At 41.9% G+C, this 27,269-nt stretch overlaps 1 protein-coding gene and 1 pseudogene across 1 annotated transcript; both read right to left on the reverse strand.

Moving 5' to 3' along the window:
- Positions 1-2,001: 2,001 nt before the first annotated feature.
- ZNF616 (zinc finger protein 616) lies at positions 2,002-27,164 on the reverse strand. Its single transcript, XM_003269872.2, has 4 exons — positions 26,962-27,164; positions 18,089-18,176; positions 11,543-11,669; positions 2,002-4,624 (listed from the first exon to the last, which is right to left on the reverse strand). The coding sequence occupies exons 2-4, from the start codon at positions 18,098-18,100 to the stop codon at positions 2,418-2,420; spliced, it is 2,346 nt and encodes a 781-aa protein (XP_003269920.2). The 5' UTR covers positions 18,101-18,176; positions 26,962-27,164; the 3' UTR covers positions 2,002-2,417.
- On the reverse strand, positions 21,838-21,925 carry LOC115837165 (annotated as a pseudogene).
- Positions 27,165-27,269: the final 105 nt, after the last annotated feature.

The following is a 27,269-nucleotide window of genomic DNA, read 5'->3' on the forward strand; positions in this document are numbered from 1 at the left end:
CGTGTTAATGGACACCTTGAACACAAGCATGACTTACATCATAAACTTACATTATTCTCCCAGTTACTCCATGTTGTGTAACTCACAGAATACTGAATTTTAAAATTCAGTGACCTTAATCTTCAGGGAGCATGGAAATGAAGGAACCACACTGAATGAAGGAGGCCCTCTCATCTTGTTGATTCATTCCCAGATACCACAATGAAGGATATGTAAGGAAGATGATAGACTTCAAACCTTAGGATAAAGGTCATAGTCTAGTAGCTGTTTTAAGGAACGTCCCATTGGCCGGGTGTGGTGGCTCATGCCTATAATCTCAGCAATGTGTGAGGCCAAGGCGGCAAATCACTTGAGGCCAGGAGCTTGAGATCAGCCTGGCAAACATGATAAAACCCCATCTCTACAAAAAAATATAAAAATTATCCGGGCATGGTGGCATGACTGTAATCCCAGCTACTTGGGAGGCTGAGGCACAAATTGCTTGAAACCAGGATGTAGAAGTTGCAGTGAGGTGAACTGGTGCCACTGCACTACAGCATGGGGAACAGAACAAGACTGTCACAAAAGAAAAAAAAAAGAAATCTCAAATTTAATGTAATATTTTATAAACTGAATGAGCCATTTTCACACGTGCACTTGCTCCTTTAAAATACATACTGTCCTGAGTTTTAACAAATGTTGTCTGGTAGTTATTCTGTAGTAATATTCCAGGCCAATCTTGGAGAAGCAGATTTGGTTATCCCTAGTATGATTTCAAAGATGTGTAGTCTGTTGAAAAAACTGGTTGAAATTTGTGCCACATTGATTACAATTCCAAGTTTTCTCTCAAGTAGGAATAATTTGGTAAAGCCTGAAGACACACTACTGCGTACAGGTCCTTTCATGTTCAGCATACTTACAGGATTTTTCTCCTCTATACGTTCAATCAAACTGCAAAGGCGTGGACATTGGTTTTGTCTCACTTTAAGTTCTGGGTACATGTGCACAATTTGCAAATTTGTTACATAGGAAAACGTGTGCCATGGTGGTTTGCTGCACCTACCAACCCATCACGTAGGTATTAAGGCAAAAATGCATTAGCTATTTTTCCTGATGCTCCACTTCCCTGCCATTCCCACCCCCATCGGCAGGCCCCAGTGTGTGTTGCTCCCCTCCCTGGGTAGATGTGTTCTCATTGTTCAGCTTCCACTTTTAAGTGAGAACATGTGGTGTTTGGTTTTCTGTTCCTGTGTTAGTTTCCTGAGGATAATGGCTTCCAGCTCCATCCACGTCACTGCAATGGACATGATCTCATTCCTTTCTATGGCTGCATAGTATCCCATGGTGTATATGTACCACATTTTCTTTATTCAGTCTATCACTGATAAGCATTTGGGTTGATTCCAGGTCTTTGAACATTTCATTTTTTAAAACCATTTATTTGTAAGGTTGTCTCTAGTATGAATACTCTGTTTCCATTTTGATGTTCGGGTGGAAACCTTAGCATGCACATTACATTTCTGTGGTTCCTCTCAAAGATGTATATTCTGATGCCTAGTGAGTTCTGACGCCTGATGAAAGCCTCTGACACATACATTTATATGATTTCCTTTCAGTATAAACTCTCTTATGACAAGTAGTGATTGAACTCTAGTAAAGGTTTTGCCACCCTCATTTCATTTCATACATCTATGCCCTTTTAATTACCTAGATTTACAAGTTCTGGCTTTTGAGTAGAATTCTTGCCACACGTATTACACTTCCGTGATTTTTCTCCAGGATGTATACATCCTGGAATATGTATACATATTCTTACACCTAGTAAGCAGTGTGTACTGCCTAGGTGTACTTACTGCACGTGTAAATGTATTAGGTCATAACTGCATTGCTACAAAAAAATACCTGAGGCTGGCTAATGTATAAAGAAAAGAGTTTAATTGGCTCACACTTAGGTGTACTTACTGCATGTGTAAATGTATTAGGTCATAACTGCATTGCTACAAAAAAATACCTGAGGCTGGCTAATGTATAAAGAAGAGTTTAATTGGCTCACACTTCTGAAGGCTTAAATGGAAACATGGTGTTCGCATCTGATCACCCTCTAGGGAAGCCTCAGGAAGGTTAAAATCATGGTGGAAGGCAAAGGGGGTGTAGGTATTTCACATGGTGAGAATGAAAGCAAGCAACAGGGAAGTGCTATGCACTTTTAAACAGCCAGACCTCAAGAGAAGTCACTATTGCCAGGACAACACCAAGGGGATGATGCTAAATCTTTCTCAATTTGAGAAATCCGCTTCCATGATCCAATCACCTCCCAATGGGCCCCACCTCCAATACTGGAGATTACAATTCCACAGGGATTTCAAGAGAAGGGGTAAATATACAAGGTATATCAGTAAGTATGAATTATTCGGTGATTCCAGAAACTAGGACAACGTCTAAGGCCTTGTCACATTGACTTTAGTTGTAAGGTTCTCTCCAGTATGTCTTATTCGATGTTTAGTGAGGCCTGAGCGACAAATAAAAGATTTCCCACACTCATTACATTTATAAGGTTTTTTGCCAGAATGAATTCTTTGGTGTTTGTTGAGGGAAAACAACCGCCCAAAGGCTTTGCCACATTCAATACATTTGTATCTTTTCTCTCCAGTGTGGATTCTCTGGTGACTTACAAGATGTGAACTATGCCTGAATACCTTGCCACATTCATCACATTTATATGGTTTCTTTCCTGCATGAATTATCTGATGTGCAGTGAGGTTTGAGCTCCGTTTAAAGGTTTTGCCACACTCACTACATTTATAAGGTCTGTCTCCAGTATGAACAGTCTGATGAAGTCTAAGATGGACACGCTGACTAAAGGAATTCCCACACTGATTACATTTGTAAGGTTTCTCTCCGGTATGAATTCTCTGATGTCTATTGAGTGTGGAGCCCTGATTAAAGGCTTTGCCACATTCACTGCATTTGTATGGTTTCTCTCCAGTATGAACTCTTCGATGCCCTACAAGATGTGAATATTGACTGTAGACCTTGCCGCATTCATTGCATTTGTAAGGTTTCTCTCCACTATGAATTCTCCGATGCACTGTAAGACGTGAACATTGACTGAAGACCTTGCCACATTCTTTGCATTTGTAAGGCTTCTCTCCAGTATGAATTCTCCGATGCCTTGCAAAAGCTGAACGGTCACTGAAGACCTTGCCACATTCTTTGCATTTGTAAGGTTTCTCTCCAGTATGAATCCTCCGATGCACTGCAAGACGTGAATGCTGACTGAAGACCTTGCCACATTCATTGCATTTGTAAGGTTTCTCTCCAGTATGAATTCTCTGATGCGCTGCAAGTCGTGAATGTATGCTGAAAACTTTGCCACATTCATTGCATTTATAAGCTTTCTCGCCGGTGTGAATTCTCCAATGCACTGCAAGACGTGAATGCTTACTGTAGACCTTGCCACATTTATTGCATTTGTAAGTTTTCTGTCCAGTATGAATTCTCTGATGCACTGCAAGACTTGAACGTTTACTGAAGACCTTGCCACATTCATTGCATTTGCAAGGTTTCTCTACAGTGTGAATTCGTCGATGCACTGCAAGACTTGAACGTTTACTGAAGACCTTGCCACATTCATTGCATTTGTATTGTTTCTCTCCACTGTGGATTCTCCGGTGACATACAAGATTTGATCTATGTCTGAATGCCTTGCCACATACATCACATTTATATGGTTTCTTTCCTGCATGGATTACCTGATGTACAGTAAGGTTTGAGCTCCGTTTAAAGGTTTTGCCACACTCATTGCATTTGAAGGGTCTCTCTCCAGTATGAACTGTCTGATGAAGTCTAAGATGGACACGCTGACTAAAGGATTTCCCACACAGATTACATTTGTAAGGTTTTTCACCGGTATGAATTCTCTGATGAACTGCAAGGTGGGAACTTTTACTAAAGGACTTGCCACATTCATTACATATGTAGGGTTTCTGTCCAGTGTGACTCCTTTGGTGTCTTACAAAATATGAATTTTTTCTGAAGATCTTGCCACATACATCACATTGATATGATTTCCCTCTTGTATGGACTACCTTATGTACAGTTAGTAGTGAGGCCCGATGAAAGGCTTTGCCACACTCACTGCATTTGTAAGGTTTCTCTGTAGTATGTATCCTCTGATGATTAATAAGGCTGGAAGCTGCTTTAAAGGCTTTGCCACACTCATTACATACATAAGGTTTTTCCCTAATGTGTGGAGAAACTAAACAACCGTTATTACCTGTCTTCTCCGTTTCATTACATTCATAAAGCCTTCCTTCAGTTTGAACTTTCTGCAGTTCAGCCAGACGTGACTGAAAGCTTGATGTAAGCTGGTTTTCAGTATGATTGTTTTCTACATCCCCTTGACTATGTTGATCTCTTTTACCAGTAAGATTGTTTTCATGGGGTACTGGCACTTCTTTATCATTTGTTTCACTGTCTTTCCATTGAAATTCAAGGTCATGTAGATGTTTCTGTATTTCCCTGAAGTATAAATTTTCAATATCATAGCTTTGATGTCTTTCCAGTGTCACTGTTTGGAACCTTTCTCCTGTATCACTGTTCTCTGTTGGTGGTAATTCCTTGATCACACATTTAGGAGAGATACCTGCAAAATATAATGAACAGGAGTTTTTTTAAACTACTACTATTGATAAACAAATATTTTATATTGGAAACATACTACACTAAACATAATGTTTATACTAGACAGGTGTGAAAGTTCTCCACCATGATCTTTTATTTTTAGAAATACAAAATGAACAGAAGTCTATAGTAAAGAAAGGGTGACTACGTGTAATTCAATTTAATTTTAGGAAAGCCTAGTTTCAAACATCCTATGACCAAAAGACTTACGTTGTGCAAACATATATTGGCACTAAAACAAGTATTTTGCAACCAATGACACCAAATTACAAACCGATTGGCAGAAAATGTGGCTCTCTCATAAGAGAATAAAAGTTATATATATTTACTTCATATTTACTGTGTACAAACAAATGCCAAACTACAGCAAGATATAGTGTAATGGTAAATATTCACAAGATCAACTAATTAATAACCATCATACAAATTAATAAATAAAACACTCTAATAACCCATGATAAAACCAGCAGGTAAGTAAAATACAATATACAGTATACTTAGAATTCCATACTATAAATTTGTATATTGCATATACAAGTTTGCATCATATGCAAATATACAAATTTATAGTATGGAATTCTAAACAATTCTCCCTTTATAATAAGCAAGAACATATATTCTAGAGACAGCATATGATAACTAGAAAATATGTTGAGATCACTGACTTTTAAGGATAAAAGAAAGATAAATATGTCTATGGCCATACCACCTGGAACACAGCTGATCTCAGAAGCTAACAGTGTCAGACCTGGTTACTACTTGGATGGGAGAAAGGTAAATATGCGACATAATATAAAATAAAAAGTGGGGAAGGAAAAATACTATGATTTCATGCCTACAACTATGTAACAATCAATAGAGCAACTCCCTATCTATTGTGGTTTTTTCTTGAGATGGAGTCTCACTCTGTCACCTAGGCTGGAGTGAAGTAGCATAATCTTGCCTCACTGCAACCTCCACTTCTAAGACTCAAGCGATCCTCCCACCTCAGCCTCTCAAATGGCTGAGACCAAAGATGTTCACCACCACACCCACCTAATTTTTTTGTAGTTTTGGTAGAGACAGAGTTTTCCTATGTTGCTCAGGCTGATCTCGAACTCCTGAGGTCAAGCAACCTGCCTGCTGCAGCCTCCCACCAAGCGCCGGGATTACATACAGGCATGAGTCACCACACCTGGTCCTATTCATTGCCTCTAATTACCTAGTTAACTGGCCACAAAATATATATCATACAGAGATTTCTACTTGAAAAGCATATGAACTAAGATAAAAGACAACAAACACTGTTTGGAAGAAACTACAAAATGAAAACTTACAGATACAATGAAGGCTGCTTTGATATAAAGACTTATGTCTGCCAAAATTCCTATGTTGAGGACCCAATCCTCAATGTGACAGTATTTGGAGGTGTGGTCTTTGGGAGGCAATTAGGTCCTCTGCCATGTGAGGACACAGAAAGAGGAAGCCATGGTAAACCGGAAAAAGGGCCCATGCCATGCCAAGCACCAAAATGGCTGGTTCTGACATGTTAGACTTCTCACCACCCAGATCTGTGAAAAGGGAATTTCTGTTGTTTCAACCACCCAATCTACAATATCTACTATAGGTGGCCATGCTGACTAGGGTAAAGCCAATATGCTATCTCATTATAAACATAAAACAATGCTGATATGCTTTATTTAACAAAGAAATCCGTGAGTCTTTACTAAAAAACACAATATTCTAGACTAGCTAACAGCACTAACTTGTTTGAAAAGTCTTGAGGTAAATTATCACTATTTAACACACAAGCACAGTAAGTACGCCCATAGGATTTATGTATCTACATCCAATTTACAAAGAAAGTAAGATATGCACCTACATTTGCAGGATCAAACACTATGTTTTTTTCAAAAACTGCCCAAGCAGGTACTGCAGATAACAGGTCACCCCAAATACTAAGAGTGTAGAAAGAAATGCTTCAAGAGCCATGCTGTGTTGCCAAAAGCATTACTAAGCCATCCCCATGAATAACAGTATCTGAGTCATCATTCCCTGCACATAATTATTTAGGCAGTGTTCTCAGAAAGTGATCAGGCCGAGGCAGGTGGATCATAAGGTCAGGAGTTCAAGATCAGCCCAGCCAAGATGGTGAAACCCCATCTCTACTAAAAATACAAAAATTAGCTGGGTGTGGTGGCAGGTGCCTGTAATCCCAGCTACTTGGGAGGCTGAGGCAGGGAATTGCTTGAACCCAGGAGGTGGAGGTTACAGTGAGCCGAGATAACACCACTGCACTCCAGCCTGGGTGACAAAGCAAGACTCCATATGAAAAAAAAAAAAAAGGAAGTGATCAAGTCAATGAGTAGGGTCATCCCTTACAGAGTGAGAGTAGTGTGGGAGATGAAGGAGTTAGGCAATAATGGGAGTGTAAAACTAATATGCTAGTAAGTAGCCAGGTATTCCGTCTGGAACAAAGTACTATTTTAGGAAAGGCCAGGGAAGAGAACAGGCAAGAGGAAAGGGCAAGGAGTAATGTGCATGGGGCAGCAGGGTTTGTGCTTGCAGAGCTGTAGGTATATAATTTCACAAGGAACAGTTAAAATCCTGACTTTGGATGAAAAAAGAAACTAATTTAGAAGTAGCATTATACTGGCCAATACTTAAATATGGGACTTATACTATGGGCACAAGACAAGGGAAGACAGTTAAAAAGGAGGCAGTGTGAGGATATGGGAAGAAAGCAGACTTATGTCTGTATAATATATGCTATGAAATTTATCAAATTGAATGTCCCATGAGTTATGTTTCCAGGCATATGCTCAACAACCCTACATATCAGGAGATATGAGAAAAAATGTTCTTACAATATAATCCTGAAGAAAAAATTTGATAACAGCCATGAAGAGGAGATGGATGAATTTATTTTGTACACACACAAAAAGACAACATAAAACCTTATTGATAGTACAACAATGTTAAGGAGACTTGGGGTGCAGAAGAAGAAACCCTAGCAAAATAGGCAAATATTAGTCTGAAAAAACTAAGAAAGCAGGAAAGTGTTGTCAAGGTTTAAATACATGTTCATGGAGACACAGTATATATGGAAGTAATCTGGGATATCAAAAACATAACATGGGAGCAGACCAGTAAAGGAGTCATTTTTCTATGTGACTGAAGTCAAACTTTTACCAGTTTAAAACAGGATGTTATAAATCTAAAGTGTTTTCTGTAATTGCAATGGTAACCACAAAGAATGTATAGAAGACACACACAATGGAAATAAAAGTATGTCAAGACAAAAGAATCAACTAAATAAACACAAATGCAGTAATGGATATGAAGAACAAAAAAACTAAGAGATATAGGAAACATTCAGCAAAATGGCAAGAGTGAGTCCTTCTCTATCAGTAATTACGTTAAGTGTAAGTGGCTTAAACTCCACAATCAGAAGATAGAGACTGGCTGAATGAATTTTAAAAACAGGCTCCAACTACATGCTATCCACAAAACATTCATTTTTATTTGAAGGACACACACAGGCTGAATTGAAAGGGTGAAAAAAGATATCCCTTATAAATGGTAACAGAAAGACATCAGAGGTGGCTAAACTGGTATCAGTCAAAATAGACTTTATGTCAAAACTGGTACAAGAGACAAAGGGCATTATGTAATAATTAAAGGGTTAATTCACTAGGAATATACACCAATTACAGTTATATATGCACCTAATATTAGAGATCCTTAATATATGAAGCAAGAGAAACATAACTAAAGGGAGAAAAGTTCCACAGTAATAATAAAAGATTTCAACAGACCACTTTTATAAATAGGACAGACAGAAAAAAAGTAAGTAAATAGGCAACCTAAACTATACGTTAAATTGGACCTAACCTACATATGCACAACACATCACCCAAAAACAGCACAAATGAATTTTTTCAGAACTTCACACGGAACATTCTTCAAAAGAAATATTTAAAAATAAAACTTTTTAACACTTCTTTTTTTTTGAGGCTGAGTCTCGCTCTGTTACCCAAGCTGGAAGGCAGTGGCATGATCTTGGTTCACTGCAACCTCTGCCTCCCAGGTTCAAGCGATTCTCCTGACTCAGCCTCCCAAGTAGCTGGGACTACAGGCACGCACCACCACACCCAGCTAATTTTTGTATTTTTAGTAGAGATGCGGTTTCGCCATGTTGGCCAGGCTGGTCTCAAACTGCTAACCTCATTTAACACATTTTAAAGACTGAAATCATAAAGCGTAACTTATCCCTTCATAATAAAAGTAGAGATCAACAGCAGAAAAAAAATTAGAATATCAACAAATACATGGAAACAACATATTCCTAAACAGCCAATATGTCAAATTGGAAATCTCAAGGGAAATGATAAAATATCTCAAAACAAAGGAAAATGAAAATAGAACATACCAAAACTTATGTATGCAGAGAAAACAGTGTTAAGAGAGAAAATTGTTAGATATAAATGATTCTGTTAAAATAGAAGATCTCCAATGGAACAGAATAGGGAACCCAGAAATACAGCCACAGATCTCCAATGGAATGGAATAGGAAACCCAGAAATACAGCCACAGATCTCCAATGGAATGGAATACGGAACCCAGAAATACAGCCACATACCTACAACCAACTGATCTTTGATGAAGTCAACAAAAGCAATTGAGATAAGACATTCTATTCAATAAAGGGTGCTGGAAAAACTGGCTAGCCATATACAGAAGAATGAAACTGGACCCCTATCTCTCATCATACACAAAAATTAATTCAAGATGAATATAGACTTAAACGTAAGACCTCAGGCTACAAAAATCCTAGAAGAAAACTTAGGAAAAACACTTCTGGATAAAATATAATTTTTTAAAAAAAATTTATTCCTCATTCCCTAAGCATGATGGGAAAAAATATATAGGTTTTATAAACATCAGTTGAGAAGTCCTTGAAGTGCAATAAATGGGCTATATGTATAATAAAGTAAGATTTGAAAATAATAATTCAGCATAACATGATGGACTTGAAAGTAGACAGGAGAATAATTATAATATAGCACTTGTTCCAAAAAAAAAAAAAAAAAGTATGATTTAAAGAAAATGCAGCAAGTTATATTTAGGAAACTGAAACTTACTACAGAAAAGCAATGTGTCTCATATAACAAGTATGACCAGGCTGGGCACAGTGGCTCACGTCTGTAATCCCAGCACTTTGGGAGGCCAAGACGGGCAGATCACCTGAGGTCGGGAGTTCAAGACCAGCCTGACCCATATGGAGAAACCTCACCTCTACTAAAAATACAAAATTAGCCAGGCGTGGTGGCACATGCCTTAATCCCAGCTACTCAGGAGGCTGAGGCAGGAGAATCGCTTGAACCTGGGAGATGGAGGTTGCAGTGAGGCGAGATCGCGCCATTATTCTCCAGCCTGGGCAACAAGAGTGAAAATCCATCTCAAAAAACAACAAAACAAAACAAAACAAAAAAACAAAGTATGACCAATTTCTTTCATGGTATTTCTACAATTAAGATAGTAACTATATTAAAAAAATATATTCAAGGTATTAAAAAATTTCCAATGAAAAGAACTGTAATCAATTTTACAATTTTTTTTTTTTTTTTTGAGATGGAGTCTCGCTCTGTCGCCCAGGCTGGAGTGCAGTGGCGCAATCTCTGCTCACTGCAAGCTCCGCCTTCCGGGTTCATGCCATTCTCCTGCCTCAGCCTCCTGAGTAGCTGGGACTACATGCGCCCACCACCACACCCTGCTAATTTTTTGTATTTTTAGTAGAGACGGGGTTTCACCATGTTAGCCAGGATGGTCTCGATCTCCTGACCTCGTGATCCACCCGCCTCAGCCTCCCAAAGTGCTGGGATTACAGGCGTGAGCCACCATGCCCAGTCTCATTAACAAATTTAATAGTAGGAATTAAGTCAGGAGAAATGGCAGTAAGAGGAATAACTGAAACTGTCTTATTACAACACTATGGAGTTTGTGTAAGTGTTAGAGAAACTGCTGCTGAGCTATACCATCTGTACTAAAGAAAGAAATCTTGTAAAATATATAAAATGATATACATTCCCCAATACAACACTACCTCAAAAAGAAACATAAAACAAAGAAAACTGAGCATCCTCAAAAATATGGAACTGATTATTAAATAAATAAAAACAAAGTTCACTTATAATACATGAAAATGCACCAGATTAAAGTAGTGGTGACTTAAAACAAATTATGTGGACTTAAAAAATATAAGCTTTGGCCGGGTGTGGTGGCTCACACCTGTAATCCCAGCACTTTGGGAGGCTGAGGCGCGCAGATCACAGGGTCAGGGATAGGCCAAGCATACTGGCTCAAGCCTATAATATCAGCACTCTGGGATGCCAAGACCAGAGAATTCCTTGAGCCCATGAGTTCAAGAGCAGCCTGACTGACATAGTAAAACCCTGTCTCTACCTGGGCATGGTGGCACGCACCCATAATTCCAGCTACTTGGGAGGCTGAGGTGGGAGGATTGCTTGAGCCCAGGAGACAGAGACTGCAGTGAGCTGTGATCACGCCACTGCACTCTGGCCTGGGCAACAGAGCAAGAACCTGTTTTAAACAAACAAAAAAGCACATGGACAGAAAACAGGGAACTGGGTATTTTAACTCTGCCATAAAGTTCTCTGCGAACTTCAGCTCTGGAACCACCACTGATATACAAACAAGGCAGCAGAATATATATACAAAGGAGACAGTGAAAGGCCAGATGCAGTATTATGAAGCTTTTTATTTTTGAACCAACAAGGCTTCAGTCTCAAATAATGGAGGGGCTCCCAAGAAAGACAACAGAGAAAATACAAAAACGCACAAGGGCAAATCTGAACTTCTAGAAGGAAATCATACTCACCTAGGAAGACCAGGTTCCTATAGTTCTCCAGCATCACATCCTTGTACAAAGCTTTCTGCACAGGCTCCAGGCATTTCCACTCCTCCTGAGAGAATTCTATGGCTACATCCTTGAATGTCAAAGGTCCCTGATATGAAAAACGCATTTCAAAAAGAAGCAATATGAGAGCTCTTCTGTTTACATAAAATGAGGAGAGAACTATCACATCACTTTGAAGTGTGTGTTTTGACATATCTATAAAAGGCATCTGTAAGAAAGTTATTGGTCCCTAATTTTAGTTTGCTATAAAATACAATAGGAGACTATTATATTCTCTACATCAGTGTATATTTCTCTTTTTGTGGACAATACAAGAAATACACAAATAAGAAAAACACATGGTTATCCCTTAAAAAGTGTTAGATATTATGTTCCATACATCAACTGTGTCTAGGTGAGCTAGTAGATGAGTAGTGTTTTTAGAGATGACAATGTCAATAGCGGCTTTAAAGGTCAGAAACTAAAAACTGTGATGACCAGAGCAACAGCAATGACTAAAGTTTTGGAACACTCCCCATGTGCTGGGCATTATTCCAAATGCTTTACGTGTTCTAATTCAAATAACAACATAATAGCCTATGAGAGAGAGACTTGTTCCATGTTACTGTGTCACAGACACGCTAACAAACTTGCCTAGGTCAACAACCTGAAAATGGCAGAGCAAGCATCTGAACCCAGATGTCTGAGAATTAGAGTTGAATCAAAACAATCAAACAGTTACATTATGGTTACAGAATATCCTAGTCTCACTGTGCTGCTATAACCAAATAAGACAGACTGGGTAATTTATGAACAATAGAAATATATTTCTCATTAATTCTGTAGGCTGGGAAATTCAAGATCAAGGTGCGAGCAGGACTGATGTCTGCTGAGGGATGATCCCTGCTTCCAAGATGGTGTCTTGTTGCATTTTCTGGAGGGGAGGAACGCTGTGTCCCCACATGGCAGAAGGAACAGAAGGGCCAAAAAGCAGTGAACTCCGTAGGATAAGTGTTTTGATATCTCATTGACCAGAACACCATGTCCCATTGATAAGGGCAGACCCCTCATGATCCAATCACCTACTAAAACCCAAACCTCATAATATTTGGAGATTGGGCATTGGAAATTAAGTTTCAAATGAATTGTGGAGGAGAGAAAAACACTCAGACCACAGTATTCCATCCTGCCCCACCAAAATTCATGTACTCCTCACATGCAAAATGCATTCCATCCCAAAGGCCCCCCAAAGTCTTAACTTTTTCTACTACCAATTCAAAAGTCTATAGTCTACAGCTGCATCTAACTATGATCTAAATCAGATATGGGTGAGACTCAAAAATGTGTTTCATCCTGAGGCAAACTGCTCTCCAGCTGTGAACCTGTGAAATCAAACGACTTAAGTGCTTCCAACATCCAATGGTGGCGTAGACACAGGTGAAATATTTCGACTCCAAAATGCAGAAACAGGAAAGAAGAGGTAGCCACTCCCATGTTAAGTCTGAAACTCAAATGGGGCACACATATTAAATCTTCAGGCTTGACAATAATCTTCTTTGACTCTATGTCCCACCTTCTGGACATCCTGGAGTAGGAGTTAGGTCCCCAGTGTCCTGGGGATCCCTGCCCCATTAGTTTTGTTGGGATCACCCACATGCAAGTTCTCACTGGCTGTGGTTTCCCGAGCTGGGATCACATACTGGTGACTCTACAGTTCTGGGGTCTCAGGGGTGGTCCTGCTTCCAGGGCTCCCCTTGACATTGCCCTAATAAGGAGTCTCTAAGGTGTCTCTGCCTCCATGGCTAGGCTGAGAATTGCCCTAGTGGTGACTTCCTGTGCTAGCACTGAAAGGAACAGGATGAAAGGTTAGGGGCCACTGAGCAAAAAGATGACTGACATAAACCAGTGTCTGCAGTAACACAGAAAGACACGAGGGTGAAGATCTAGTACCACAGATATCTGCAGTACCAGAGTCTATCTACAATAATACAGAAAATAGGGGAGCTTCTGAGTAGAAAGCAGCAAACCTCTTCAATAGGGAGATGACAAGCAAAGGCCCAGAGAAAAAGCACGGGAAGTCTCCAGAATCTAGGGTAGTTGATTGGAATGTCCTCCCTGAACAAAGCAGCCACCAAATCTGGGGAGGCAGCTGATTTTTCAAATGCTGAAGTCACAAAAGAAGACAATAAAACGTACAAAGAAACAGGGAAATACGGTCTATAAAAAGAAACCAACTGAATCTCTACAAACCTACATGAAAGAAATGGCAATTTACATCTTGGCTTTGAAGAATTAAAAAGAAATGTGGGCCGGGCGTGATTGCTCACAACTGTAATCCCAGGACTTTCAGAGAGCCAGGCAGGAGGATCACTTTAGAGCAGGAATTCGAGACCAGCCTGGCCAACATTATGAAACCCCATCTCTACTAAAAATACAAAAATTAGCCAGGCATGGTGGCACATGCCTGTAATCCGAGGCTGAGGCATGAGAATCGCTTGAACGGGAGGTAGAGGTTGCAGTGAACTGAGATCGCACCACTGCACTCCAGCCTGGGCAATAGGGTGTGACTCTGTCTCCAAAAATAAAGAAAATGCGAAGGTAGGCAGATCACCTGAGGTCAGGAGTTCAAGACCAGCCTGGCCAACATGGTGAAACCCCATCTCTACTAAAAATACAAAAATTAGCCAGGTGTGGTGGCACGTGCCTGCAGTCCCAGCTACTCAGGGAGACTGAGGCAAGAGAATTGCTTGAACCCAGGAGGCAGAGGTTGCAGTGAGTCGAGATCATGCCACTGCACTCCAGTCTGGGTGACAGAGTGAGACTCCATCTCAAAAAATAAATAATAAATAATTAAATAAAATAAAGAAAATGAAGAGAGTCTAACAGGCTCATGAAAAACCATCAAGCACCAAGAACATATGCATTCTGGGAGTCCAACAAATAATGTGAATATATCTAACATTACTGAACTTTACATAAGCAAACAAGCTTTAATGAAAATCGTAATAAAGATATTATCAAAGACTGACAAACTTGATTCTTTTTGGAAGACATGGTGACATAAAGACCTGCAACTGAAAAAATTCAGAGCCATTCAAACACAAAATATGTGGGAATTTTTTTTTTTTTTTTTTGAGACGGAGTCTCACTGTCGCCCAGGCAGGAGTGCAGTGGCATGATAGCTCACTGCAACCTCCACCTCCCAAGTTGAAGTGATTCTCCTGCCTTGGCCTCCCAAGTAGCTAATATTTGTATTTTCAGTAGAGACGGGGCTTCACCATGTTGGCCAGGCTGGTCTTGAACTCCTGACCTCAGGTGATCTGCCCACCTTGGCCTCCCAAAGTGCCTGGATTACAGGCGTGAGCCACCACACCTGGCCAATATGTGGAATTTAAATATGTGACTGTGTTGTGTAAAAGGAGAACCATAATAATTTTGGAAAGAAAATGGAGGGGTATGCCAATCTACTTGTGAACCTATTATATTATTTATAATCTAAAACTTTATAATCAAATATAATCTACAACAAGATATACAGAAAAATTCAAATTAAAGATTCAAGCAAACAAAATGTAAGCAACAAAACATCAGATCTAAAAAAACCACAGAATTTTATAATCACACAGTGAGCCAGGCCTTCCAAAGAAAGATCAGTTATTTATTTTTGCTTTTGTGGTATAGCGTCCTAACAGAAGCAACCACTCTTTAAACTGTCCAACCTAAAGGAACCCTCAAACACCTGTGGTGAAGAGAGCATTGTGGCAGCCATGGTGAAAAATTATAAAAGATCCATATGTCTTCATTTAGAGATTGTTCCAAAGAGGATGCAAAACAAGCTAGTAGTGCTTATTAACATAAAAAGATGTACCTTTGAAAAACTGGCACAATGAAATTTCACAACAGAACATGTACTGAAGAATTGTTTTCTAAAATCTCATAATGATATGTAAATGCATCTTGACACCTCTCACTGACTCTTGCCACAGAACTTAACAACTGTAGCTCCCCATGGAAACATGAGGGATGATGGAGAAAGTGACAGGGAAAAGAAACTCGGGTTCCTCCAGGTTGGGTAATTGGAAGAGTGGTTGCCTCTTTAGGATGGTGCATTTCCTATTTTCCTGGATCTGGCAAGATTCCCCACTATCCTAAGGTGCAATGGTGTCCTCATACACCAATGACACATGAGATTTCCCACCCAACAAAAAAAAAAACAAAAAACTTACTACTATGTTCTGTTTACATTTTGAGGCTATGGGGAAAATGAAAACCCTTTGTATTTCCATTTTCCAATTCCTTGGACTGTGAGGAGGTTTCATTATTTTGTGGAAATCAAACCAAAATAATTTTCATTCTTTGCTCAATTTTCCTTTACTGCATTCTAGGAGCCATTTCATATTCTGTAGTTAAATTTTTAAAATATATACGCCTTGATGTCCTTTTCTTAGGTTATAAATTTCTTTCTGTGAAAAACTAAAGCTGGGCACGGTGGCTCATGCCTGTAATCCCAGCACTTTGGGAGGCCAAGGCGGGTGTATCACCTGAGGCCGGAAGTTTGAGACCAGCCTGACCAACATGGAGAAACTCTGTCTCTACTAAAAATACAAAATTAGCCAGGCATGGTGGCTCATGCCTGTAGTCCCAGCTACTCAAGAGGCTTAGGCAGGAGAATCGCTTGAACCTGGGAGGCGGAGGCTGCAGTGAGCCATGACTGTGCCATTGCACTCCAGCCTGGGCAACAAAACGAAACTCCGTCTCAAAAAAAAAAAAAAAAAAGCTAAAATGTTTCCTTGATGCCCATTTTTGTTTGCTGATAAATTACATTGTGTATATTTAAGGTATACAACATGGTATTATGGTATGGATAGTAAAAAAAAAAAAGTCATTAGAGTTCTAACAAATTAACACACCCATCATCTCAGTTACTTTTTTTTTTTTTCCCCTGTTTTGGCAGGAACAGCTAAAATCTCATTTAGCATGAATTTCATATATAATAAAACATTATTTTCAGGCTGTGTGCGGTGGCTCACACTGTAATCCCAGCACTTTGGGAGGCTGAAGCAGGCGGATCATCTGAGATCAGGAGTTCGAGACCAGCCTGGCCAACATGATGAAACCGCCCCCACCATCTCCACTAAAAATACAAAAATTAGCCGGGCGTGGTGGTGCACACCTATGATCCCAGCTATTGGGAGGCTGAGGCAAGAGAATCAGTTGAACCCGGGAGACAGAGGTTGCAGTGAGTCGAGATCACGCCGTTGTAACCCGGCCCGGGTGACAAGAGCGAGACGCCAAACAAAACAAAAAGCAAAAAACAAAACAAAATTATTTCCTATCATCCTCGTGTTGTATTAACTTCTTAATGCCTAAACTGCATCTCTGCTTGAACTTTTACCAAAAAAAAAATACATCATGTGATGTTTAAAATAAATATAATATTTAATAATAATGGGTGCAGTGAGAGAATTTGGCTCCATCTTCTCTGATAACAAATATTCAGCTCTTACATCTGAGCAAAATTATAACCTTAAAACAACTGCTGGTAAGAGTCCCCGCAGGAACACCTCAGTCTCTGTGAGATGGATATTCTGACCATGGCTAGAATCTGACATTCAGGTTGATTTCATATTTTTAAATCAATGATGGAATAAAACACGCTCTAATGTCTGTATCTAGTTTTCCATTCAATTCCCCGTCATTAAGGTGGTGCACTTAGAAATAGTGACTCATTCATACAGCTTCAAATGTACTATAAAATCAGGCAGAAAGATCTCCCCTTACATGCCTCCTTTTCCATATATATATATATTTTTTTTTTTGAGGATGAAGTCTTGCTCTGTCACCCAGGCTGGGGTACAGTGGCACCATCTTGGCTCACTGCAACCTCCACCTCCAGGTTCAAGCTATTCTCCTGCCTTAGCTTCCTGAGTAGCTGGGATTACAGGCCCCTGCCACCATGACCGGCTAATTTTTGTATTTTCAGTAGAGACAAGGTTTCACCATGTTGGCCAGCTGGTCTCAAACTCCTGAGCTCAAGTGATCCACCCACCTCAGCCTCCTAAAGTGCTGAGATTACAGGCATGAGCCAAGGTGCCTGGCCCCTTCCGATAATTTACTAGGTATTTATGCACATTAATATGTGACTTCCACATGCAGCTTCTCTATTCCTGGTCTACAGAGAGCTGACAGTGCATCCAGATGTGGCCCCTAAACAATCCCTGCTGCTCAACAGCTCTGATACCACAGGGCCCACACCCCGTCTCCATCCATGTCTGGGTGTGAGCCCTTCCCAGGACCATGCCCAGTGCAGCCTCTTCCCAAGTTCATGTCACTGGGTCATGGTGAGATGGAATCTAAATAAGATGAGAGGAACTGAGGAAAGGCATGGATGAGCATGAGCAAATGTGTCAGGAAGGACGCTTCAGACTCAGAGAAGATTCGCAACTCCAACGCCCTGCACTTCACAAAGGAAGGAGACAGAATGACCCATCAAGAATATCACTTCACCTGAGTAAAATATCACTTTACCTGAGTAGCCATCACTGACTCTGTTTCTTCCCTCTTCTTCCTCTTCTGGGTTTCTTTCTCAGTCAATGTAATTATTCACACATCAAACCTGAAAGTAAAAAAATCTGTTGTTTAATGCTTGGAAACAACACATTGCTTTCTGTGTCACAACCATGCCCACAGGGAAGAACTCAGCATGTGGAGAGACAGCCCATTGCACCGGGGGGATGCAAGAATAATAAATTCCTACACAAAGACCAAGTGAATCTTTCACCATTTTCTTCAGCATTAGCTCCCCTCCCGGAGAAGCCCACACACAGGCTGCAGCAGTGCGTAGCTGGGCTGGACTGAGCTCCCATTCAGGGCACGGACCTATCCCTGATCAAACCCCATGCAGAGCACAGCCCCCCCTCACCTCTGTGGGTCACAGGCTGAGCTCTGCCCTTGGAAATGGGGGACACAGAGGCTGGAAGCTCAATGCTGGATACAAATGAGAATCAATTTGGGGCTGGGGGCGGTGGCTCATGCCTGTAATCCCAGCACTTTGGGAGGTTGAGGCAGGTGGATACCTGAGGTCAGGAATTCAAGACCAGCCTGCCCAACATGGTGAAACACCCTCTCTACCAAAAATACAAAAATTAGCCAGGCATGGTGGCACACACCTTAAATCCCAGTTACTTGGGAGGCTGAGGCAGGAGAATCCCTTGAACCTGGGAGGCGGAGGTTGCAGTGAGCCAAGATCAAGCCATTGCACTCCAGCCTGGGCGACAGAGAGAGAGGCTTTGTCTCCAAAAAAAAAAAAAAGTATCAACTTGGGTACCTTAAACATTATGGAGGCTGGGCCCCACCCTAACTATTGGAAGGAGAATCTCTATAAGGGGGAATGAACCATGTGTTACAAATGCCTTAGCACTCTAGTGTGAAGCGAAGGTTGAGTACATCTCAAAGGGGGCAAGACTACCACAGCCCCAGTCTCCCATCTCTGATCTCCCCTTGGGGCCTTGTTGTCACCAGTCTGTAGAAAGTGGAACGCAAAGGACCAGAAAGAAACACACAGAGCAGAAAATATGGACCTGCTTTTATTGGCTTTTATTTGCAATCCTAGAATCAGACAACACCTCATTCTTAAAATGAAAGGAGTGTACTGTGAGCTAAGGGGAGGAGTTTGGCTTCATAAGCTGAAAGGGGCTGAATGGAGCAAAATCAGGAAACTGAAAGCAGGTTGGTTGTTTCGAAGTTACTTTTCTTTGGGTTGCCATTTTCCCCAGATCCTCAAAATGTAAAAAGAACATAGTAGTAAGTTTTGTTTAAATGAGTGGGAAATCTCATGTGATGCTGGTGGGAGAGGGCACCTTTGCTGCTCGGGATGGGGGAAATCTTGCCAGACTACCTGCAACTGAGGGGCCAGAAAGCTCTAGGCACAGGGACAGCCCAGGTAGACACCCTCGGCTCCAGGAATAGGAAAGAGGCCTATGTGGCTGGAGCAGAGGGAGTGAGGAGGACAAAGGGAGGAAATGAGGTCAGAGAGGTCCCAAGGCAGCAGATCAGGTAGGGACGAGGTCTTCAAACATTTTTCTCCCACAGCTCACAGCCCTTTCAGAAACTATGCATTTTCCTACCATTTTAGGTAAATGTAACTTTTCTTTATCATTTGAATTAAAACCCTTCTATATAATGTCATATCTTCTCTATTTCAAATATATCCTGACATGTAAAGCTAAAGCCAGGAAATAAAGGGCCACCGTCATCTGAGATGTGCAGGAACGCAGGGGAATGTACGTGGGGAGTTTAGGAAGTCACTTTAGACACATAAAGGTGGAGATGTCTCTTAGACGGCTGAATGCCTTGGCAGCCGAGAAGACAAGAGGACACAGAATCTAGAGTTCAGGGGACAGGTCTGCAGGGGACATGGAGACGTGTAGGTGGGTGATATGGATCAGGTCTATGTCCTTGGCCCAAATCTCACACTGAATTGTAATCCCCAGTGTTACTGGTGGGGCCTGATGGGAGGTGGATGGATCATGGGGGTGGATTTGTGATTAATGGTTTCGCACCAGCCCCTTGGTGCTGTTCTTATCACAGTGAGTTCTCACGAGATCTAGTTGTTTAAAAGTATGTAGCGCCTCCCCCCTCACTCTCTCTTGCTCCTGCTCCCGCCATGTGAAACACCTGTTCCTACTTCACCTGCTACCATGTTTGGAATCTTCCTGAAAGCTCCCCAGAAGCAGATGTCGCTATGCTTCCTGTGCAGCCTGCAGAACTGTGAGCCAATTAAACCTGTTTTCTTTATAAATTACTCAGTCTCTGGAATTTTGTTGTAGCAATTCCAGAATGGACTAATACAGTGGGGCTGAAAGCCATGAGATGAGATGATGACGAAAGACAGTGGGCGTGGACAGAGATAAGAAGAGGTTCAAGGACTAAGCCATGAGTCTTTCCCACATTGAGAAACATTCGGAGTCAGGACACAGCAGCAGAGGAAAATGAAATGGTCAGGGAGGTGACAAGAAAATTAAATAGAAAGCACCTGACAGGAAAAGAAAGACTAAAGCAGGAAAAGAAATACATTGGATTTAGAAATGGGGAGGTCACTGATGACTCTGAAAAATAAAGTTATCAGTGGAATGGTAGATATGAAAGTTTGATTGGATGCATTCAAGAGGGAACTGGAGGCAAGGAGTGAAGACAGAGAGTATAAATAAGATTTTAGCACAGAAGAGGGGTACTCATCCAGGCAGAAATGTAGTTAGTAGTATGTTTTGTTTTAATTAGGGCAGAGTGGAAGGAAACGGTAAGCTTTAGGGTCTGTGTGTGCATGCATTTAATGGGCAATACACCACCATCAGTAAACACTGTTTAAAATAATTCCCTAGAGGTAAAAATAGATGATGCAGTTGTTACACTTTATAAAAGGCCAATTTTTTTTCTCCTTTTAACTTATATTTTAAGTTCAGGGGTACATGTACAGGATGTGCAGCCTGGTTCACAGGTAAACGGGTCATGGGGGTTTGTTGTATACATTATTTCATCACCTGGGGTTTTTTTTTTTTTTTTGAGACAGAGTCTCACTCTGTCACCTAGGCTGGAGGGCAATGGCGTGATCTTGGCTCACTGCGACCTCCGCCTCCCGGGTTCAAGCAATTCTCCTGCCTCAGCCTCCTGCTGGGACTACAGGCATGTGCCACCACACCTGGCTAATTTTGTATTTTTAGTAGAGGCAACGTTTCACTATATTGGTCAGGCTGGTTGCGAACTCCAGACCTCAGGTGATCCGCCCGCCTCAGCCTCTCAAAGTGCTGGGATTACAGGTGTGAGCCACCACGCCTGGCCCCATCACCCGGCTATTAAGCCTAATGTCTAGTAGTTATTTTCCCTGATCCTCTCCCTCCTCCCACCCTTCACCCTCAGGTAGGCCCCAGTGTGTGTTGTTGCCCTCCATGTATCCATGTTTTCTCATCATTTACCTCCCACTTATGAGTAAGAATATGCAGTATTTGATTTTCTGTTCCTGTGTTAGTTTGCAAAGGATAATCGCCTCCAGCTCCACCCATGTCCCGGCCAAGGACATTATTTTATTCCTTTTCATGGAAAGGCCGTTGTTTTGTACTAGCCTCCCGCACTACCAGACCAAGCCAGAATGAAGTCTCTCATGCTAAGTGCCACATTAGCAAACTGACCCTTGAAATAAGCCACATTTAGGAAAAAAGAAAACTCCAAAAAAGAAAACAGGAACAGGAGTTAAAAAATGAATTTGTAATAATTTCCCCTCTTATCACGACATCGTAACAAGGTTTGAGGGAAGCACATCTCACATGAGTGTGAAAACCCAATCATCACATTTATTAACTACAAAAGGATCGAATTTGTTGTGATTTTGTCCTTCAACAATAAGAAACTGGTAAATGTGTTTCTCTAAGTTCTGTGAGCCATCCTAGCAAATTAATCAAACCTTTGGATGGGGTAGTAGGAATGCCAATTTGGAGTCAGTAGGTCAGAAGTATAGGTGACAACCTACTACTTTCGAATGATAGCTGAAGTGAGCCAGGGAGGTCTTGTGAGACTGAGCCCTTAACCTGTGGGCAACCTGTGGGAGATGACTGTAACTACAGGTAGATAGTGCCAGAATTAAATTGAATTATAAGGCAATCTAGCTGGTGTCTGCTGGAGAATTGCTTAGTGTGTAAGAGAAAACTCCCCAACACTGGCCACAGAAGAGTTCTGTGTTAAGTGTGAGAGTAGAAAGGAAAAAGTTTGTTTTTTCCTTTACACCTTGCAATTACTAGGCCTGTCATTCTCCAAAGAGCATTACCCATCCTCTCCCCAAACTGCCTCCCCAGGACCTAGTGGACCCTCTTGACTGGAGAAAATATCCCTGTTCCACACTGAGTTTAAAGCATTTTGCCTCGTAGCTCCCTGTGACTGTTGCAGCAGACAGAGGTGGGGGGAAAGTAATCACCACTGTCCTGGCAGGTAGAAAGTAACAGCTGTATCTTCCGAGGACAGTCCCAATTGAAATTTTGTGCTGCAGGTCATTGTGATATCATATTCTCCGATTCTTTGAAAAATCTTCCCTAAGTCACCATCCTGCCATAGACCCACCACAGAAAACCCTCCCTAAAGAAAGCCTTTTGTCACTAGAGTTTGAGGCCCTAACGTTCCCCTCCTAAACTGAGACAGGTTTAGAAACTTCCTTGGGGTCCACACCCTTCCCAGATACTCCATAGTGCTCCCCATATCCTGCTATGAAATCCCATATGCCCCAACAACTCATAAACTCCTGCTGACCTAATACATACAAAGATACTTGAGGACTCAATGACCCAAGACACCCTATTCCATTCACAATGACCCCATCTTTGAACACTGGCACCACCATCTACTAAAAGAGATGTCTCTAATGATGCACATGCCCCAATGAGACCCCAACATCTTCCAAGGAAACTCTCCATATTGACATTTAGATATTCCAAAATGCATCTATAACCATCTTAACGTGCAGCCCGAAATACTCCAAAATAACAAATGTAGCCCCCAAAATGACAGATCCCTCAGAAGTCACTATCGAGAGTGCTTGCTGGGCTTCAGCTCTAGGTTCCATGCCCTCAGGACCAAGGCACCACCTCTCCAGCTGCCCACCCTCCCTGTGGGCTCAGCTTAGGCCTTGCTCCTCAATTCAGCTGACCCTTGAACAACATAGGTTTGGATTGTGTGGGTCCACTTTTACTAGAATTTTCCTCAATAAACATCCTGAAGAATATTTTGGAGATTTGTAGTATTTTATTGGCTGTACAACAAGAAGGCCTGGACAATGAGAAGTTGTCCCTTAAGTCAGGAAGGGAATGCCTTTTAAAGTTCTTTGATGTTGGGCCGGGCACAGTGGCTCACGCCTGTAATCCCAGCACGTTGGGAGGCCGAGGCAGGCAGATCTCTTGAGGCCAGGAGTTCAGGATCAGCCTGGCCAACACACTGAAACCCCATCTCTACTAAAAACACAAAAAATTAGCTGGGCATGGTGGCACATGCCTGTAATCTCAGCTACTTGTGAGTCTGATGCATGAGACTTGCTAGAACCCAGGAGGCTGAGGTTGCAATGAGCCAAGATTGCGTCCCTGCACTCCAGTCTGGGCAAAAGAATAAGACTTTGTCTCAAAAAAAAAAACAAGGGGGCAGGGGGCAAAGGACCTGAACATTTTCCAAATAAGACATACAAATGCCAGACGCAGTGGCTCACGCCTGTAATCCCAGCACTTTGGGAGGCCAAGGTGGGCAGATCACCTGAGGTCAGGAGTTCGAGACCAGCCTGACCAACATGGTGAAACCCGTCTCTACTAAAATACAAAAATTATCCGGGCATAGTGGCAGGCGCCTGTAATCTCAGGTGCTTCAAAGGATGAGGTTGCAGTGAGCTGAGATCATACCACTGCACTCCAGCCTGGGCAACAAGAGTGAGACTCTGTCTCAAAAAAAAAAAAAAAAAAGACATACAAATGACCAACAGGTATATGAAAAGGTGCTCAAGATTGCTAATCACCAGGGATATACAAATCAAAACCACCATAAGCTATCACCTCATACCTCTTATGAAGGCTATTATCAAATAGGCAAGAGATAACAGGTGTTAGCAATGATATGGGGAAAAATGAGCCCTTGTACACTGTTGCTGGGAGTGTACATCAGTACAGCCATTATGAAAAACACTATGGACGTTCTTCAAAATATTAAAGATAGAACAACAATGCAATCCAGCAATCCCATTTATGGGTATAAATCCGAAGGAAATCCAATCGGTATGTTGAAGAGACATCTAGGCCAGGTGTGGTAGTTCATGCCTATAATCCCAGCACTCTGAGAAGCTGAGATGGGAAGATCGCTTGAGACCAGGAGTTAGAGACCAGCTTGACAAAACAGCAGGACCATGCTTCTACTTAAAAAAAAAAAAAAAAAAGAAAAAACTTAGGAACCTCTGTCCCCTCATGATCACTACAGTATTATTCACAACAGCCATGATACAGAAACAACCAAAGTGCCCATCCATGAAGGAATATGTAAAGAAAATGTGTGTGTATATATATTTATGTATGTGTACATATGCAGAGTGTGTGTGTACATTTATATAATGGAATATTATTCAACCGTAAAAAAGAAAATCCTGCTATTTCCAACAACATGGATAAATCTGGAGGACATTATGCTGGGCGATATAAGACTGACACAGAAAGATAACTACTCTATGTTCTCACAAGTAGAATCTAAAAAAGTCCAATTCATCATTAACAGGACAGAACAGTTGTTACCACAGGATGGTGGGTGGGGAAAGTGGAGAAATGTTGGTCAAAGGGTACAAATTCTCAGTTATAAAATGAAGAAGTTCTGAGGAATCTAATGTACTCCGTGGTGAGTATGCCATACTGGACACTTCAACAGTTTGGAAAGTTTTTGAAAAATCTAAATTATGGGGTAAAAGTTAAAAAAGGGCAATATTTAGAAATTAATGACATCAGCTGATTACAGGATGACATCAAATCTTATTTCAGAAGTTAGTAATTATAGAAGAAACTGAATAAACTAAAATTTAAATCAAGCTTCCAAAATAACAATGAATTAACTGTAAAGCAACTACAAGGAAAAAAGTAAATCCATTAACAAAACAAAAAACAAACACTCTCAACCGTCCTTCAAAGACATACATTGTAGGCCTGGAGAGGCGGTTCACACACGTAATCCCACACCTTCGGGGCTGAGGAGGACGGACTGCTTGAGCCTAGGAGGTAGAGGCTGCAGTGAGCCGATATAATTTTACTGCACTCCAGCCTGGGCGACAGAGACCCCGTCTCAAAAAGAGAAAAAACAAACAAAAAACCAAAGATATACCTTGTAGTGACAGTCAGTCATTCCTTGCCTATTTCTCTCCTCCTCCATCCTCTACTCCATCCCTGGAAAGAAGAGTTACGAAATGACTGAATCAAGTCACTGCCCTGTGGCTAAATAGGGATTCCAAATATCCTTTGATACAAATAAATACAAAATGCACAAGCCTTATAGAAAAGAGTGGTAATTTTCATCCTCATGAGTACAATTTAAAGAAACAAATTTTAAATTAGAGTATAAAGTCACAAATCAATATATTAAAACAACCATCCATATCCAATCAACTCACCGCTCATCTGGATGGGGTCCTCGCCCACTCTCTTCACTACTGTGTGTTTCCCTCTCTCCTTCTGCACGTGTCTTTTTTCCCTTTTCTGTTTTTCTCTCCTTTCTTTATTCCCTCTTTTATCTCTGTTCTGCTCAATGCTTCGAAACTTACTTCACCTCTTGTTGCTCTTTCTCCCCAAACTTTCCCATTGTCCCCAGCCTCCACGTATTTCCTGCCTCTTTTACCCCATCTGAGCTACCCGTTAAAATCCCTCTTCCCTGTTAAATTCCCTTTTCCCTGTTACATCTCCTTTGTTCCCACTCTCTAGCACCCCCAACTTCCTAGGCTTCCTCCCTGCTGTGGTTCTCCCTCTACTCTCCTTTGTTACCCACTCCCCTCTCCTTCAGTCCCAGCACCACGTGGCTCTGTCAGCCGCGGCTCCAACTCTTTTACCTTTTCCGCCCTCCGCGTCTGACTGCAGTGCCTCCTCCTTTGCCGCCCCTCTCCATTTTGCTGCCCTTCATCTCCCTGAAGGTCTCCCTTTCCCCTAATTTCTTTATGTGCTTTTCTCCCCGTGCTACTTTCTCCATGCGTCCTCTTTTCTTGCTCTCTTTGCCAGTCCCTAAATTATCATCCATTTTGCCGTGTACTCATTTTTTTCTCCCCAGTTTTTCTTTCTGTCCTGTCACTCCCCCTTTTCCTCTCCTGATCCCTCTCACCCACACATTCAGGAGGAAAGGGGAGGAATAAGATGCCCACCTCCCGGAAGAGCACATTTTCCAGTGGAGTAAAAATTTGGGAGGGAACAACAGTGGGTGTCACAAGACAGACTCGGGTGACCTCCCGCAACGCGGAGTCAGGAAAAGCAGTAGCTGTGCAAGGGAAGCCTGGGGAGCGGAAGGACCCGGCGTGAGGAGGACACTAGGGGGCGCGGGGGACTGTGTCTCAGGACAGGGAGGGTCTGCAGAATCCCAGGACATGGGAGGAGAAGCGCCTCCTGAAGGAGGCGCTGGGCAGCGGGCGCTCCCCTCCAGAAGCCAACAAGGGCGAAGCTCGGGGGTCTCGACTAGTGGGAATCCACCTCGCGAGGGAGGATTTGACTTGGCCCGGGGCCGAAGCAGAGGTCAGTAAGAGTTTTAAGCAGGAACACGACCTGAATGGGGTTATCTACATGGTTATCTACATGGCAGAAAGGCAGCGAGCAAGGAACAGCCTGAGAAAGATTTTAAACCGAAAGGGAAGCAATTCTCGGACTTACGTGGGGAGAAGTGGCTGTTGCAGGGGCGAAGGGGCTATGGGTATTTTAACGTCCGTGGCGATCCCCAGATCACTGGTATGGAGAAGTGAGGACTGCAAAGTGCACGTTTAATCCAAGCAAACGGAGCGAAGCAATGTTTAACCCACGTAGACTGAAACACACAGCGATGAGGCCCTTCCCTGGCGCAATCTGCTTCCGGGAGTGACGGAAACTGCCGGCGGAGAGAAAAAACTGGGAGGCCAGGGGGCGGGGCCTGGGCAAGCCGCGACCGGCAAGGGGCGGGTCGGAAGAGGGGCCTGACTTGGGAA

Source organism: Nomascus leucogenys, chromosome 10, assembly GCF_006542625.1.
Source record: "Nomascus leucogenys isolate Asia chromosome 10, Asia_NLE_v1, whole genome shotgun sequence".
NCBI classification, from domain to species: Eukaryota; Metazoa; Chordata; class Mammalia; order Primates; family Hylobatidae; genus Nomascus; species Nomascus leucogenys.